Source organism: Herpailurus yagouaroundi, unplaced genomic scaffold (genome assembly GCF_014898765.1).
Source record: "Herpailurus yagouaroundi ecotype Mexico unplaced genomic scaffold, PumYag 29, whole genome shotgun sequence".
NCBI lineage: Eukaryota > Metazoa > Chordata > Mammalia > Carnivora > Felidae > Herpailurus > Herpailurus yagouaroundi.
Window position 1 is genome coordinate 3,091,094 of NW_024412377.1, and position 18,711 is coordinate 3,109,804.

At 46.8% G+C, this 18,711-nt stretch overlaps 1 protein-coding gene across 1 annotated transcript in view; it reads left to right on the top strand.

Moving 5' to 3' along the window:
* ADAMTS16 (ADAM metallopeptidase with thrombospondin type 1 motif 16) overlaps positions 1-18,711 on the top strand; it is a 161,192-nt gene that overhangs the window by 57,171 nt on the left and 85,310 nt on the right. Inside the window, exons 9-10 of the mRNA XM_040492159.1 lie at positions 6,500-6,637; positions 15,685-15,838. Coding sequence (XP_040348093.1) covers positions 6,500-6,637; positions 15,685-15,838 — 292 coding nt within the window. The remainder of the gene's footprint in view (positions 1-6,499; positions 6,638-15,684; positions 15,839-18,711) is intronic.

Here is an 18,711-nt window from a genome sequence, read left to right on the forward strand (position 1 = left end):
GTGTGTGTGTGTGCGCGCGCGCACGCGTGCGAATGCATGCACCTGTCTTTAGTGGACCCCCACGGAGCCCTGCACACTTGGCCATGTAAACTGATGACCTGAACATGAAGCTTATATCCTGCTTCTGATCCCTTCACCATTATAGGTAATGATTGACTTTTTCAGTACCTGGAAAATTGCCCCTATATTTTATGAACCTTTCAGTTAGGTCATAATTGTGTTTTTAATAGACTGCTAGAGTTAAAACTTCAAAACTCTCATTATTTTAACGAAATGAGGCTCTTGTTGTCCCCTGAACCATACCTGAATTTAATTAAACCATCCAGGTAAGAAATATTTAAGTCAGCGAGGGCTGAGCAGCTCAGTATTAGATGAGCAGCCGAAGCACGTGCACTGGCAATGCCCGTAGATGCCGGTGGTGGGTCTAACAAAAGGTAAACTGGGTCCGTCTGAGACTCATCTTCAGTGTCAGCAGGGATCAGCATTTCCTTTTTTTTTTTCCTTAGGAGTCAATTAATACCGCCTTTCATCACTAGCACCGGGTCAAGATGGAAAAAGTACTTTTTTTCCCAAAGGAGATAAAAGCTTTTTAATTGCAAGTGGGACTCTGGATGGGAGGAGGGAGATGGGCTGTAGGCTTGGATGAAAGGGAGTCCCGCTCCTAATAGAATTAACCCCCAGGAAACTGTCAGCCCCTTCTGGAGCACTGGACATTTAGAGGACGTCACGCAAGAGACAGGAAGTGGGCGCTCTGAACTTCTCGTGTGGCCGGTGAAGTAGCTTCTGATCACACTGAGGAAATAGGAAATACACCCAGGAGATGTGCAGAGGAGTTGTGTGTGCTGAGTGGCAAAACGAGGGACAGTGATAGGAACAGTGGTAACAATCACGTAGTGGTAATGGTAGCACCTGCTGTTTGTAACACTTTTTGTGAAATCTGCAGAGCCATTTCACATGCGGCTCCAACCGTGGAGACCACTGGGGACACTCCTGTCTCCGCTGCGCCAGCGTGGCAGATAGATGATGCTGCGTGTTCAGCAACTGTGAACGGATGAATGGGCAGAATGACTCAGGGAGGCGCAAATAGACGAACGAAGAGTATCTCAGATGAGTCATTTGCTGCGGTGACGACATCAAATGGGAAAGGGCACGGCAGGGCTCAGTGATCTGACTCCGTGGATTTTCGTTAAATTGAAAATGTACACATTTCTTCATTTCTTTATTAAGTATTACTCCATGGAGAAGAATTACAGCTTTGGTACGTGGATCCAACATCATAACGTAAAAAGCACGCCGGGCAGTGAGCTCCGTGCAGAGTCAATTTTTTGAGTTCTGTAACCTTAAGAATTAAAAAGCAGTTTTATATCTGGTAGGACTTTTTAAAAATGTTTATTTATTTTTGAGAGAGAGGGAGAGAGAGAGAGAGAGAGTGCAAGCAGGGGACAGGCAGAGAGAGAGGGAGACACAGAACCTGAAGTAGGCTCCAGGCTCTGAGCTGTCATTACAGAGCCAGACGTGGGGCTCGAACCCATAGACCGTAAGATCATGACCTGAGCCGAATGAGCCACCCGGGCCCTCCCCCACTTTTTTTAGGACTTTTTAAAACATCCTGTTTTTACTTCTTCAGGTTTGTTTATACTCAGAGGACATCGCTGAGGTTGGAGGCGTGCTGTTTTCCACGCCGTTCGGCCAGATGGTCTAACCTCTAACTCCAAGAAAGATCTCAGTCACTGTCCAGCCCATTTTTCCTACTAAGTTCAGTTATTTTCTTCTCAGGACATGTTCTGGATTATATCGAGGGATCTGTTCTATACACAGAAATGGCCAAGAACCTGTGTTTGGATTTGTGTTGGAAAGGGAGAGACAGACACAGCAACCAGAAGTGAGGGTGTGTGTTCTCCTTTAGGACGTGCGATTGAGTCGGGTTTGCTCCTAATCCGTGGCGTAGAGTGAGTTTCCTGGTTAGATTCAATCACTTGGCATAGGACGTGTGGTTTGCTAGATGCAGGTGTCGAGAACTGGCACAGACACGTTGAGTGCTGAGCTACATGGTTTGGAGAATATGTCACCTGAATGGCATGAATCCATTTGGAAAATCCTCATGTACAAAGGAAGTTGTGCCATTTGAGGAGAAAGACCCTGGGCCTGGGATTCCGGATCCACTGGGTTTCTCCCACCTCCTGGCAGTGACCAGCATACATCGCACGGTCTTCTCTTACCTAGGTTTCCATCTGCAAAACCGAGAGAGTCTGTGAGATCCTTGGCACGCGTGTGCAGGTGCAGCTGAAGGTGTATTACATGATCTGAGCATCCCTAGCCTACAACACAGGCTTAAATGCTTAACTTGTGTTATCATTTCAGACAATCGAGACGGTCCTCAAACATATTTGCTGTGCTTAGGAGTATTCGTGAGGGGCACCTGGGTGGCTCAGTCAGTTAAGCCTCTGACTCTTGGTTTTGGCTCAGGTCATGAGCTCCTGGTTTCGTGAGTTTGAGCCCTGCATCGGGTGCGGAACCTGCTTGGGATTCTGTCTCTCTCTCTCTCTCTCTCTCTCTGTCTCTCTTCCCGTCTCCCACTCATGCTGTCTCTGTCTTTCTCAAAACTCAATGTTGAAAAATTAAAAAAAGAAGAAGTGTTCACGAGCTATCGTTCTGTCGCCCGTCTTCTCCCGCATGTACTGACTTTCACTGGTCACAACGTCCACTCTGCCAGCAGAGCCTTGTGTAGGATTCCACAAAAAGACTGGTAATCCACTGCCTCCAAGAGTCTTAACAGAAAGACAAAATAGACAAGGCGTGCAAGGATCGGGCCACATGGGCCGTAGGCGTGGCAAGAGACCAAGTCAGGGAAGACCGGGGGAGTCGAAAGAGGCAGAATCGGCTCGCTACCGCAATCCGCTCCAGCAGGCTTGGCTGGTGAGGTTAGATGCCCTTTCGAGCATTTGATGGTGAGGTTGAGACCGCCCCGAGTTGTGGCCGTGTGCTGTCATCAACCTGAGCCCCTACCGCTGGGTCAGGGAGGCCCCGAAGATTCTGAGGGTTTGTAGAACATCAAGGCAACAGCTCCTTTAAGATCTCATCTGACCCGGTGATTGTCAGACTGTCCCCCAGGGAGCCCAGGAAGGCCAGAGGCTCATTTCTTACCAATTTTATCTATTGTTCTTCCTGAGACTTTTTTTGTTTCTGTATCCAAAGGGCGTTTGAAACCTATTGACCTTTGGCTGAACATGCACACACGCGCGCGCGCACACACACACACACACACACATTATATGTATACAAGTAACATCTCGCTATTGAGCAATTTTACCAAGACCAACATTTGAATCCGGGAAGTGGGTCGAAGTTATGAGTTTTCCTTGTGGTATGTGTGGTACCAGATCTTCTGCGCAATTTAAGAGCCAGGTTTTATTACCCCCATTATATGGGTGAGGAAACTGAGGCTTGGTGACTTAAGTGATTTTTTGAAATCCCAACGCTTGTGAATGTCAGGGCACGACCCTGATGGAGGCCTCCACCTCCACAGCCCCACACTCTTCTGGTTGTTTGATGCACCCTGGCCCCTGAGACCCACCTGATGCCCCGTCCATGCCAACTCTTTCCATCTTGGGTTGTGCTTCTTGAAAAGTCCACATCAGAGCTCGAGACCCTGAGGTCCACCTGTGGCATATTGCACCAAGGGTGTGATCGAACCATCCAGATGACATTGGCCTGTGGCTACTTCGAGGGTTTCTTGTTGCCTTAGCTACTGCTGTCTGAACAGCCTGAAATAATGAGCACAACCTCTCACAATATTGGGCTTTTCATCATCCTGGGTGTAGCATCACTAATGAGGAACTGTGTGCTTGCTGATGTAATTGAATCACTCAGAACATACCGTAGGAGGCATTAAAAGCATCTCCCACCGGAATATAAGTCTCAAGTCCATTTTAATCCAAAATTAGGTTTACATCTGGGTATTTGGGTTGGTGTTTGGGCTGGAAGGTTGGTCTTTGTTCATTCAACAGACATCAGTGGAGAACCTGTCATCAGCTAGTGAGTGCATTGGTCTGGGGCTAAGCATGGATAAGAAGAGTGGATGTCCTTTAGAAACTTAGAAGCTAGTCCGTAAGAAAGAAAAAATATGTTAATAGTTTTAACGTATGGGGTGAGAAAAACTTTGAATATAAGATACTGTGGTTCACAGTAGCAAAAAAAATGTCTGGTATGTATAACTTAATAGTAATTATATTTCTTGGTTGCCAAATACCAATCTTATCTTCAAAATGCGTTCTGTGCATCCTTCCATGACTTCATTAATGTTCATATCAAATGCGATCACCGTGTGGTACTTTCATGCTAACGTGCTGGCATCCATCACAGTACAAGATATGGGCACTGCACTACTTGGAAAAATAACCCTCCAATAGTGGGGCTCGCAGTGGGGTTTGAGAATCCATTCTAGAAAGAGTCATTGAAAATACCTTAGATGAAAAAGTTGAAGACGCACATGTCCCCAGACCTGGGATGTTGTGGCTTTTATTTCCTTAGAAATGTAGGCAGAGGGAAAGCAGATTTATCTGGGGGTACCTACTGGACCACGACGCATGTGTCTGCTTCATATTCGGGTCAAGGGCCGGCCAGGGGAGGGCACTTCGATGGTTCGTTTTCATCACGTTCTCCCCAAGGCAGCCCCCCATATGTGATTACAGTCTGAATCCTTTTCGTAGCCATAACACATTTCCTCTGCTATATGGTTACCCTGGCCTTGATTGATTGCTTTTAATAGAACTTGAGAGGATGGGTGGAGGCTGAAATGACTCCCATCTGCATCACCCTTGGTACTGAGCAGGAATTTTGCAGAAATTCAACAATGTTTGCACACCAGATTTCCTTGGCTACGCCCTTCAGTCATGCTCGCGTTACACTCTTGCATGGGTCCCGCCTGGGCTCTGAGGTCAGGAATGTCACGTCCTAGTCCTGACCCTGAGACCGTGGGCATGGCTCTCTCCAGTCCCCAGTCTTGCTGCCACGACGCCGTACCCACCTTGCAGGCTTTCGGCGAGGTTTAAGTTAGAAAATACAGAGAACGCATTTAATACCCTGTTTGAAAAATAGTCAGTGCTTACAAATATTAGTTGCTCTTTTTACTGTTAATATTAAATCTCTATCAGCAAACCAGTTAAGGGGTCTTCAGCCTCAGCAACAAGGGCAGATTCCCCGGCCCACTGTGGGAGCCCGCTTCCCCAGGGTTCTGGGTCTTCTGTCCCTGCTGCCCTGCCTCCTCTCATCGTGGGATCCTTGGTGGCAGAATGTCCCCAGATTCAGCATCCATCTCACCCTCCTTTGCTTTGTCCCCTTCTTTTCCCCTTTGCCCTGTACCCCATTCATGCGGAACCCCATTATCTAAGAATCCGTACAATGATTTGGCAGGTCCCGGACATTAATAGCCAGCAGTGGCTTGATTCTCTAAGAATATGTTTGCCCTAATGGGAAGCCTTCGGGGTCATATGGAGCTCCAAGTCCCCCAGGCTTTCTTCCCAACGCGATTAGTCGTGCTGTCCTGCGGTAGGTGAAGACGGCAATGTGAGACTCTTCCGAAGAGCCAAAGCTCTCGGAGGTTAAGAAGAAGAAGCTGACCTGGTGGAGAGAGGTTGCTTCGGTTAATGGGATGCTTAGAGGCACAGGGCTAGCGTTTGCACAAGTGACAGTCATGGGATGCCAGTTGGCGTTGTGCAATTAGCGCATCCATAAAGGAGCCTATTAAGCGTTCCAAGAGCCAAGGTAGCTTGACAAGTCCCCCTGTATTAAGTTAGGACTGGAGCCCCAGAGTGATCTGGTTTTTAGTCAGGAGGAACGGGTACATTCAAACAATTCCCACAGGTACAGGCAGCCAGAGCCACCCACTGGGGTTCCAAGGCCCTCCTTCCTCCAAAGGGATGTAGGGAGTGTGGTCGAACGCCGTCCAGCCGTGACAGCCCCCAGCAGTGGCCTGAGGCGGAGCAGCCCCGGATGGGAGCAAGGACGAAATGTCAGCACCACGGGCAGCTGCATCAGGCGGTCAGTTCTCTAACCGTGGGAAGCACCAAACTCACCCGGGGAGCCTGCGTTTGTATTTCCCGCAAACATCTGGGAGTTTTCAAAATCCCTGGTGAGCAGAAAAGAGTGCAGAGGGAAGAAAGCAGTCCGGGACGGTTATCAGCTTTATCAAGATCGAGTGACCTGCCCTCCATAACCTCCTTGAAATGCTTCCTCGTAATTAAGACCTCTGCCTTTAGCAGGCACATCCGTTTTGGTGCTTGGTGTGCACTTTCAGAACAACTCACCGCATGGCAGTCCTTCCGGAAAGGTCTGTGAATACGTGGGTAGTCTCCACAGCTTGGCTGCACAGACAGTTCATCTCGGCCCGACCGGCATGCAGAAGTGGAGGCGTCCATGGTGTTGACGTGTGTTTTTGTAGAATGTAGTGGATCATCGGCACTGTTCTGTGTTTTGAAGGAACCATGTCTCTCTCTCGTAGCTTTGGCATGGTCCACGACGGAGAAGGCAACATGTGCAAAAAGTCGGAGGGGAACATCATGTCCCCTACGCTGGCAGGACGCAACGGGGTCTTCTCCTGGTCACCCTGCAGCCGCCAGTATCTGCACAGATTTTTAAGGTAGGAACTCCGAGAGCTGGTCGTGTGTCTCTGTGTGGCCTTTGGCGAGCCCTGCCCGGTCAGCCTCATGCTGTCCAAGCAGCCCAGGGGTGGCTGTGACTCCTGTAGACGGTTCCCATTTGAAGATGCCACTTGGCCAAGCAGTTTGCCAGACACTTCCTTAGAGCACCGAGTCTGGCAGGCTTAACCCGACGTCATTTGACCTTGAGGCTCAAAGGAAACCCAGGGTGCTTACCAAATCAAAGTATCTGTCACCAACGTTTGTTTCTTTTAACTTCTCACTTCTGTAACTAACCATTTTGTATTCGTGAACAGAAAGACCTGTGCGCACGATTATAAAGTACACGTAACTTGCATGCGCACGTGTGTGTGTGTGTGTGTGTGTGTGTGTTTCTTTTTCCACAAACTACATTTCTTATTAGGAGGGGAAACTTGAGTATATATACCTTAGCTTGGCTCTAAATTCCTGTAATTTTAATAATTATTTTTGGAAAGTTTTACTATAGTGCTAATTCATCTAGGGTCTAGAACGTTGGGGAAGCAGGGTTTGACCCCCTGAAAGAGAGATAGTAGATCTTAAGTGTTTTAGAGAAAGAAGGGACTTTAAGAAGCAGCTTTAGTTGGCTAATAAGGCTGGATCTCCCCCCAGATCTCAAGACTTTGAGTTTGGAGTTTGGTTTTACCTGTTAACCCTGAGCGTGCTTCTGACTCAGAAGGTCGTGCGCAGATCAGCAAGTGTGCCGTGTGTGGTCATGCAGAGAATGGGTCCTCCCGCCCTGTGGTCTCCCCTTCTTGTGGGGCTAGTTGTCACCGCAGCTGGTGGTGACCGGAGCAGGACAGGGCCGCATTCCTGGCAGCGAGAGTGCAGCTGATGGCCCCGATCGCACGGGGTGGGTAAGGAATGTCGTCTCCCCACGTGCTCTGAAGGAAGAGGGCATGACGGTGAAAGAGAGGGCCAGCTGAGCTCAGCAGCGGCCCCAGCTCCTGCCACAGGGGAAGTAATGTGGGGAAACAGAGTCGGGAATGGAGTCTAGGCATTTTGGCCCCTGGCCCTGGCCTCGCTCTACTGATCCCAAGAAGCCTGGAAGCAAATAGCCAAGGAGAAACAATTCTATTAAAATCATGGCTTCTCCTTTTGTTTTTATCTCAACAAAATTAGTTGGTTCAAATACTAAAAAGATGAGGGAGAGCCTTTGTTTGGAAAGTAGCTTCTGGGGCGCCTGGGTGTCTCCGTGGGTTAAGCGTCCAACTCTTCATCTCGGCTCGGGTCATGATCCCACGGTTCATGAGTTCGAGCCCTAGGTTGGGCTCTGCACTGACAACACGGAGCCTGCTTGGGACTCTCTCTCTCTCTCTCTCTCTCTCTCTCTCTCTCTCCCTCCCTCTCCCTCTCCCTCTGCCCCTCCCTTTGCACTCTCTTTCTCTCTCAAAAATAAATAAACGTAAAAAAAAAGTAGCTCTTAACTCAGTGAAGACAACTCATCTCTGACCACCAGCACAGGCTGCTGGCACGAGGGCCGGAGAGTGGAGGTGCCGTGTCCATCTGAACCCCCAGCGTCCCTTGTCTTCCCTTGTGAACACACTCTCCTGGGACGCGGCAGTGGCCCCTGGAACAGACTGTAGTCAGATGTTTTTGTCCCTCCTAAAAGTTACCCCACTTTCCACCTTCATCATTTCTTTTTAAGTTTTTAACGTTTATTTATTTTTGAGAGGGAGAGAGAGCGTGGGAGCAGAGAAGGGGCAGCGAGAGAGGGGGACACAGAATCTGAAGCAGGCTCAGGCTCCGAGCTGTCAGCACAGAGCCTGATGTGGGGCTCGAACTCACGGGCTGTGAGATCACGACCTGAGCCGAAGTCGGACGCTCAACCAACTGAGCCGCCCAGGCGCCCCGACCTTTGTCATTTCAAGAACGTTATTTCCCTGGTTCTGGGAAGAATTGCTTCGGCTCAGCAGAGAGGGCACGCGTGTTCAGTACACAGAAACATATTCTGTTTTTCCAGACACATGGAAGGCTCGCGCCCGCTCTCTGACAAACACACCGGCCCTCCACAACCCACTGATCCTCGTCAAGGAGATATGAAGCGTGTGCTTCTTGATTCCCAAAATGCATCTGTGCTGGCAGGAGGTGGGCTGCCGTGTTTAGTTCTCAATTAGATGCGTTCACATTTCTGAGATCCAGCATGGAAGGTATATTCTTGGCAGAAGGTAGCCGCCAAAACCACCTTCCCGTAAGACTTTGGAGCAGGTCATGACAAAAAAACAAACAAAAAAATAATTAGAATTGACAGTCGGCTGAAGAGGAAAAGCAGATGGAAATAAAAAATGAGGAGGCAACGTGAAAACACACAAATATGTCAGTCTTAAAATGCATGCTTAGGCTGTGCTACTGAAGCTTGAGATTGGGCAAATTTGGTCTTTCTAGAAACTAAAGCAAAAAAGGAGATCAAATCTATTTCCTATTAACAGAAAATAGGGCAAATGCTGATATTTCAAGGAAAGCAAAGCTTTTGCCAGTGCAGAATTCTTTAAAAAAGATGACACTGTGTGTATATATATGTACACACACACACACACACATATGTATATGTATATGCTATGTAAAATATATTACATACTCATGACTAATTATATGGCATACAGTGAGTGTTTATAAATGTTAATAGACACACATGATGAAGATGTGGATAGGAAGTGGTTACCTGTGCACGCGCTTCCCCACGTCACCTGATGACCTCCCCCTTTCTACCATCCTCTGGAACCCCTGCTAGAGGGGGTCCATCCTGGGCCTGTCTCAGGCACCAAGACCACATGCTCTTACCTTTCCCGTTTCTGCCACACCATGATGCCAGCAGGTAAACAGGGGACACATAGCTGCAGGGTGCAGGACCCACATCGGCTCGACCAGAGTTTGTGGAAGAAAAACAGAATGGTGACACCCAAGAACCACCAAGTTAGCGGCCAGAGTTTGTAACTGATGCCCGTTCCAACAGTCAAAACTGAGAACTAGTTTTTCCGAGCCAGGGATTAAGGGCGAAAGTCCGCGGTTCCTGTTGTGCCCGATAGACCCCATTCAGGTTTCCGCTCTGGCTAGCTTCGATGAACTCCTTATCTTGGGCTCTAGGTTTTCTTTGTTGTGTTTTTTTTTCCTCTTTCTCTCTTTTTCTTGTTATTTTTTTGGTCAAGCCCCTTTTCTTTCCTTTTTATTTTTCCGTTACATAAGTGACATCATCTAGTTTATATAAGCACACCATAGGGTGGGGTCACATGGGTATTTCTTTCTGTTGGTACCCCCAGTTTGCCCCTTGTCTCAGACTGCCCCCCACACGCACGTGGAGCTGTGAGCCCACGGCTGGTTTCCCTTTCTTGCTGTCTGTTCGTTCAATTCTCCAGATGACCTTGCACGACTCTTCTGAGCCAGCATCCTGACTAACAGCCTTCAGCTTGGGGTCCTTCCCCCTATTAGTCAACGTACTTAGTGCCTACCGGAATGATGGCCGCCTTCCGTATCTTAATGGCCCCCACAAAGAGTGAGAATTTTGTGGAGAATATCCGTCTCCTGGTAATATAAATCTGCATTCTAGGAAGATACGCTTGATCATCTTTCTTTTATTTCTATTACCAAAAACAGTGTGGTCATTATCCTCCCATGGGGGTCGTTCTGACATTTGCTGTTCCCTGTGTGGGGTCCTCATGGGGTCGAGGTGGGGATTGTTAGCATGGTTTGTGGCTCTTTCTGACACCGGTTCAGATTTGCTTGAGGTGCGTGTGAGTGTGTGTGTGTGTGTGTGTGTGTGTGTGTGTGTGTGAAGAATTCTGCTTTCCGTCATAAAAAAAGGCATGAACTTAAGCTCACGATGCTCTTATTGGTATTTACAAGGGAAATTTGTAGTCTTCTGTATCACAAATCTTCCCTGTAATTTTCTAGATTAGTTTTCAAAATGTTGTAGCTTTTTCATTTTAGCGGTGATGATGAAGATAAACATTTTTGATTTTTTTGAAACATTCTCGGACAAATATTGGAAAGCCAGGGATGCGAAGTTTGGGTGTGCAGTGAGAATCAGCATCGTAAAAGAGTCCAGATAAAGTTTTTAAGCTGCCAAGAAATATAGGAGATCTCGTGGAAGGGAAATTGTTACATGCTTAGGGAACAGTTGTTTTGATGACATTAGATATGGGCTGTGATCTTCGAATCAGACTGTGACCCTCGGAGGGGTTGCCAAGAGTCTGGTTCAAAGACATGTTTGCTCTGGGATCCCAGGACGGTTCGATGTCTGCTCAAGTGTGCTCATTTGTTTTTGTGTCCATCAGTAAAACCCTTGTGGGGCAATTCCGTAATAAACCTTTATTTGCAAGAACTTTGCTAATTTCTCTGGGCCACGTGATTATAAACAGATATGCAAGATTACACATGTCACCCATTTGTTTTCTTGAAAAGGTACATTTTCCAAGAGAGCCTCCCATTGTCAGATTCACCCAAGCTTTCTTTTACTTGGGGTGACCAGTCGTAAATCAGACACGTCTACACTGTGTTAACAGTGGTGTCTTATTGGTTTAAGGAATCGGAGACTGACTTCTTTGACATGTTTGCTGACTTCCTGATTTCCACGTAATCACGATCCTGTTCTCCGCCAATTGGGCAGCTGTTTGGATCCGATCCCAGCAATGACTAAGGACAAGTGGCTAACTTATAAAGATGAATCCACTTGCCTTTATTAGCAGTCTAGCATTTGGTATGTGGAAAAAATATACAATAAAGGACCTCGGTTGGTCTGAAGTTGTCAGCACAGCATTTCTCCACAGTTGGTAGTCAAGAAGGACAGATACGTGTTTGGAGTAAATTCATCGACCTAGTCAGTGAAGTCATGCGTCATTTCCTGTGAACGGACACAGACCTCATCCCATGTACTCATGTCTGCGTCTGGGAGACCTAGGATTAGGGAAATTTTAGCTCATTAATTTAGTTTGATGACAACGGGGACTCATCTTCAATGTGCTTTTTAAGAATGTGAATCCTTTACTGCAGACCTGTGAATGTACCTCCCCTCTGACCCTATGAATCGAAGTTAGTCCACGGGAAAGGGGGCCGTCACTGGGAACCAGGAGTTTAAAGGATACATGGATCCCCTTCCATACCCCATCCCCCCTCTGTCAATGAGAAGGTTTGATTTGACCTGAGAGCCCATTAAGCATACTTTTGGGTGTAATGGAAAGAATGCACTTCAGTTCACATCTTGCTCTGCCGTATAACGTTTGTCTTAAGAAAAACCAAGCCACAGCTGTCCTTAGTTTCTGCAGGAAGACAGGAGAGCAGGCACTGCCCTGTGACAGAAAGAGCAGCAGAGGGGATCAGAGCTCAAATGCTGATCGTGGCTTTACCAGTCGTGTCTGGGAAGGTCTCGACCTTGGCAAGTAATATAATCTGTTCCAAGGGCCCCTGTTCCCGACTTGGACAAGGAAGACAGACGACTGTAAGATCTCTCAAGCTCGTTCACCTTTTATGGCTCATCAATCAGAGTGGGAAACGGACTTTGAAATACCACTGTGGTATCTCTGACCTCGCCTTGTTTTTTTACTAACGTTATTTTTGTCGTGGTTAAACAGATATATAGAAAAGCACAAAATTATGAGGGTTCCGCTCAGTGAAATTTCACACAGTGAACGTGGCACTGTACCTTCTTCTCAGATCAATGTACAGAGCTCAATATAATAGCCAAGACAGGAAACAACCTGTCTGTCGTCTGTCTACAGATGAATAGCTAAAGATGAGATATATGTATGATGGAATGTTATTCAGCCATGAGAAAGATGGAAATCCTGCCATTTTTGACAACGTGGTTGGACCTTGAGGGCATTATGCTAAGTGAGGGAAGTCAGAGAAAGACGAATACTGTATGATCTCATTCATCTGTGGAATCAAAAAAACCAAACTCATAGCAACAGAGAGTGGAGAGGTGAATGCCACGGTGGGGGTTTGGGGACGTTGGTGAAGGTGATCACAGGTACAACTTTGCAGTAAGATGCATGGGCTCTGGGGGCTCTTGTGCACGGCATGATGACTAGAGATTGATGTACTCTACGTTTCACAGCTGCTAGGAGAGTAGACCTTAAAAGTCCTCACGACACATGCTCACAACTCTAAATACGTGGGGTGATGGATGTGGTAACTAACCTTTATAAAAAGGCACAAGACACAGTGACTACCCCAGAGATAGCCCTTCCCCAGAGATGGTCATTCTCCCGATGCAGGACACCATAGACTGGTTTTGCCCATTTCTGAACTCCCTATGAATGGAATCATGAGCTATGTGCTACTCGGCGTCTGTTGCGATTGGCTAAATATCATGATTATGAGGCTCATCCTTGTTGCTACCATAAAAATATAGCGTTGTTTACTTATTTTTAATTGCATGAGTATGCCACAGCTTACGAATCCATTCTGTTGGTGATAGACATTTGAGATTCGGATTTGGGGCTATTAGAAGAAATGCTACTCTGCATAGTCTGTGTGTTTGCCTATACATCCCTGATTTTACGTAGGACTGGAACTTCAGGGTCATAAATACACAGTCTGGAGTGTCCGTAGACACTGCCAGACAGCTTCCCTAAGTGGTTGCACCAAGTCACGCGTCTAGAGCCATTACGAGCGTTCACATGGCTCTAAATCCTGGCCAGTCGCTTGGTCTGGTCGGTCTTTTCCATTTTAGCTCCGTCGGTGGGGGTAGCGGCATTCCAACGTGCTAATTAAAGAGATCCTGGAGTGCCTTTTTCATGTTTAACGGACACTCAAGTAATCTTTAATGAAGTGCCTCTTCAAATCTCTTGTGAATTTGTAAAAATTAGGCTTTAGTGTTTCATCTTGTATCTCTTGATGGGAGTGCTTTATATATTCTGAGTAGGAACACTTTGTCCATTATGGAGAACATGTACTGCAAATATCATCTTTCACTCTGTGACTCCGTATTTACACTGTTAATGGTGTCTTTTGGTGAAAAGAAGTTTCTCTTTGTGTCACGGAGACCAGATTAATCCCTATTTTTCCTTTAGGGTTAACGCTTTTTTGTGTATTGTTGGGAAAAAAAAAACCAAAACTCTGCTTACCCCAAAGTCCTGAATGTATTCTTCCATGTGATCTACAAGCCTTATCGTTTTGCTTATCACATGTAGGTCACCTGACTTTTGTCCAGCACATTCGAATGAGTCAAACACATTTTGTTCGTGTGGATGCTATGGGGGATTGTTCCTACAGTGACAGCGCTTTTCCTTCTTACGTCCACACCGTGGGGTTTTCTCACACCTGCCCCATTGGCCGTGCGCTTAGCTGTGAGACCTGCTGGGGCCGAGGGTAGAAATCAGACGTGCTCCAGCGTGAGCCTAACCAGAAGGACCAGGGTACGATCAGCATGGGGAGTTGCAGCTCTTCAAAGGTGAAGCTAATTGGAACCGACTTTTACATCCCAGTAGTGGTATGTGTGTTCCCGAACCTTCTTCCAGGCTCCCAGTCCGTGAGCTTCATTTTTCTTGGCCAGGCGGGAACCTTGTCCTCAGGCCATGTGCTCATACATTTACACAAACTATAAAAATTCCTGAACCTGTGAACCTTTTTGAATTTTCAGTCTCTTGCTTGGGCCGGTCCATTTGGCCGACATGTCCTAATTTCCTGTCCGTAGGGTAGGGATAAGATTGCCTCCCTGATGTAGCCTCTGGGAGATACTGGGGAACACTGAACTAGTGTATAGAAATCATTTGCGATCCATCGGAAAAAGGTTCTATGGAGTTCCAGAATTGCTAAGTCCCTCCTGTCTTGGAGTGTTAATTATGCTTTTATTCGTTTTTCTTCACTTCAAAATATCCTTTTGCACTATGATTGCCTTAATAGTGGTAGACAAGTCACTTATTGAACACGCACAATGAGCCGGCCACTACTCTGAACACTTTCCTATCATCTGATTTAATCTCTCTTTCTCGGTTTGCTCTCAGAAGGCTTCTGACCTCCTTGTATGTGGGATTAATGTCTTACCACGGTTAACTGGTACCACCCCTTGTGTTTTGTGTGTGGATATTAACTGAAGGTATGCATGCATGGGCTCCAAGGCAGTGGGATCTGGGACTGGGCCATGGAGACTGAGGCCAAAATGATCCGGGTCAAGGTGGGTGACCACACAAAGGAAAGTGTAGGGATGCATGGGTGGGTCTGCTCTTGGTCAGTATGTTGAGAGTATGCAGGGGTGGGGGATTTTTTTTCTTGTTGAAGTTTGTAAGTAAAGTTTAGTTGCTACGTGCAAACACTGTTTTCCCTTCCTCCAAACGCAAAAATTTTAACTATGCACGTAGGGAAGGGAATACCGTGTTTGTGTAGGAAAAAATCATTAGTTGGTCGTTAGCCATCTGCTAGTGAACTTAGGCAGAGTTAATTTCCTCCTTGACTTGGGAATCGACTCAGAAATTAGCGTGAGTGTAGAGCATTACTGGTAGAAATTGCTGCTGTGTTCCATGGCAAACCTCCGGAGGCTGTGAGCTGTGGTGCAGGTGGTCCCTGGCCCCGGGGAAGGAAAGAAGGGAGGGAAGGAGGGAGGGACTGACGAGAGGAAGGCGGGGAAGGAAAGGAAGGAAGAATGGAGGGAGGAAAAGAAAGAAAATTCTAGTCTTTGAGGTTGATTGTGTTTGCCTTGCCCAGTGCCCATTGCCATCTGTTGACCGTTCATGGCAAGAAGCATACATAAAAGGTGTCTGCCGTCGGAGCTTCTCACGTTGTCCATCTGGTTGTGCGATTCCGTTTCCCTCTGCCCCGTGATAAGCTGGAGAAATCTGATGAAGAACAAACTGCCCTCCTGGAAAAGATGAGATGCATTATGAGCAATTTGAGGACATGTGGCCCCCGCATCCAAAGATAATCGAGATTGATGTCAGACCCCCGGAGAAAAACGCCCCCTCCTCCCTGTTCGGGCTGTGTTGTCAGATTGCATGAGAATATCAAGGCGTAACTCAGTGCGTATCTCTGGTAAGTCTTCCAGAATCACGAGCAACACCATCTCTCCTCTGCATTTCAGCACTGCCCAAGCTCTGTGCCTTGCTGATCAGCCGAAGCCTGTGAAGGAGTACAAGTATCCTGAGAAGTTGCCGGGAGAGCTGTACGATGCAAACACTCAGTGCAAGTGGCAGTTTGGAGAGAAAGCCAAACTCTGCATGCTGGATTTCAAAAAGGCAAGTGATTATTGGCAAGTGCTCAGTGCAATGTGACTCATAAAACCGTTTTATTCAGTGTAACGGACATTGATGGATTCTGCATTTATTGGGTACCTACCAAATGTCAAATCCTGTATGTGAAAGCTGGTCTCCTATAACAGGAAACACATGTTTTACTGGCAAAGAAAGTGATGGTAGATACTGGTGTGGGTATCAGTTTTCACTGGAGAACGGACTTGGCCCGTTAGTTCAGCTCTTTCTTTCTGATTTATCACGTGGGAGCTCGGCAGTAACCTTTGGTTGGTGTAAGTTGGCTAACTAATACTCTGCGTTTTTTTCAAACGCTGTTAAGCAAACAGCACCGCCCTGCTCTATCTTCCTTAGATGTAAGCGGAACTTACTATGGAGAAGCAGCCTATCTAGGGCTTCTGATTATTATATTTCCCAAATACGGGATCGCTAGAGAAGTTTCTCCTAGAAGCTGCTATCTCCTCCGCTGAGCCCGGGGCCATCACTGGCGTGGCTTCCTAACATAAACCCCACATATGGCAGAGACGTGTGCTTGTGCTGGACGGGCAGACCAATGGCGATCTAGGAACTTTCTGTACCGAGCCACAAGGGAAGGGACCCATACATTAAATGAAAGCCACTATTTTTGAGATTTCTCTTACTGTAGTTGAGAAGGAAATCGAGAGGAAAACAGACAAAAATACGATCCTCCAGAAACCTCCACCATTTCATAATGCGCCGGGAAAGTTTCCAATTGAAATCTAACGTGATAATCTCTTTTCTTCTAAACTCAAGGAGAGCTCCCCCTAAGATCAATTACAATCCATGTGCCAGAACTGGGTTCTCGTCCCCTCAGCTGGGTAATCTCAGCCTTAAAGAAGAGCGAGAAGTCAGTCACCAGCAGCACGTATTCCTAACCTTGTCCTCTTTCATGGGCAGAACGTGTGGCATCCCTCAGAATTTTGCATGTTATTCTTCCGTTGGTTAAGGGAAAGGAGCATAACACTAATTGGTTTTTTGAAGGTGGGATTTCCTACAGCACACTTCTGGTTTCCACATTATTTTTGCTCTGTGACCGTGGGCGGTGGCATCCAGGGTACCCTAGCGCCACTTGGAAAGTCCCAGAAGTTAAATGCAGTACACCTTTCATCATTGAGGAGATATTTACATGCAGTGAATCACCAATGTGTTTACCCACGTTTGTAACACAGTGTGTTACCAGCACACTGATCGGGATGTGGCTTACTTCTGTAAAGCCGAAAAGTTCCCTCATGCCCTCTCTTATTCAGTCCCTTCCCCACCCCGGTGAGCAACCGTTGCTCTGATTCCCAGCACCTTAGGTACACTTGGCCTATTCTGGAGCTTTGTAATTGCCAAGGAAAGCATTTGCAGTGACATGGATGGAGCTAGAGAATATAATGCTAAGTGTAATAAGTTAGAGAAAAACAAACACCGTGTAATTTCAATCACACGCGGAATTTAAGAAACAAAACCAAAGAGAGAGACAGAGAAGCTGACGCTTAACTCTAGAGAACAGGGTACCGGAGGGGAGCTGGGGGTAGGGGGTGAAACAGGTGAGGAGAGTTAGGGGCACACTCACTGGGATGAGCGCTGAGTAATGTATAGAGCTGTTGAATCACTGTATTGTATACCTGAAACTAACACCGTGTGTTAACTACATTGCAATTACGATTAGAAACTTCAGTGACGAATAGAAAACGAATATGATGTTAGCTGTTGGTTTTACATAGTTACCCTTTATCAAACAGACAAAGTTCCTTTTTGGGCCTAGATCGTTGAGAGGTTTTATCACAAAAGTGTGTTGACTTTTGGGAAACGTCTTCTGCGTCTGTTGATGTAGTTATATAGTTTCTCTTGTTTATTAAGTTAACATGAGGAATTGTATTGGTTGGTTTTAAATTTTGTCTCCTATTGGCCACGCTTCTTTTTTAAATTTTTTTAATGTTTTATTTATTTTTGAGCCAGAGAGAGAGAGAACGAGCAGGGGAGGGGCAGAGAGAGAGGGAGACACAGAATCGGAAACAGGCTCCAGGCTCTGAGCTGTCAGCACAGAGCTCGATGTGGGGCTCAAACCCAGGAACCGTGAGATCATGACCTGAGCCGGAGTCAGATGCTTAACCGACCGAGCCACCCAGGCATCACACTCACGCTTCTTTTTTAGTTCCCTCTTTCCTTTCGGAGTAAACTTGCTTTTAAAAATTCTATTTTTTCCTCAATTTACATCTTAGCCATACTTTCTTACACTAGTTTTTAGTGGTCGTTCTAACGATTATAGCTGCATCTTTAATTTACAGTCTATGTAGAATTAACATTGTGCCACTCTATGTAAAATGCAAGATCCTTACAAGTCAGTCCATGTGGCCCTCCTTCACACTGTACTGTTGTCACGTATTTTATTCTGTGCATGTTACAAGCTACCGGACACAACATTCTAATGTTTGTTTTAAAATAGGGAGTTACGGGATGCCCGTGTGGCCCAGTCCGTTCAAGGGCCGAGCGACCGGCTCTTGATTTCGGCTCAGGTCGTGATCTCGGAAACCGTGAGATCGAGCCCCATGTTGAGGCTCTGTGCTGACAGCCCAGAGCCTGCTTTGGATACTTTAATTTATTATTATTTTTTAAACGTTTATTTATTTATTTTGAGGGAGAAGGAGAGAGTGTGAGCAGGGGTGGGGCAGAGAGAGACTCCCAAGCAGGCTCTGCACTGTTAGCTCGGAGCCCGACGCGGGGACAGGTCTCACGGTTCCGGAGGTCGTGACCTGAGCCGAAATCAAGAGCCGGACGCTCAACCGCTCAACGGACTGCGCCACCCAGGTGCCCCAACAGGGAGTTACTTTTCAATAAAATTGGACCGTCTTTCA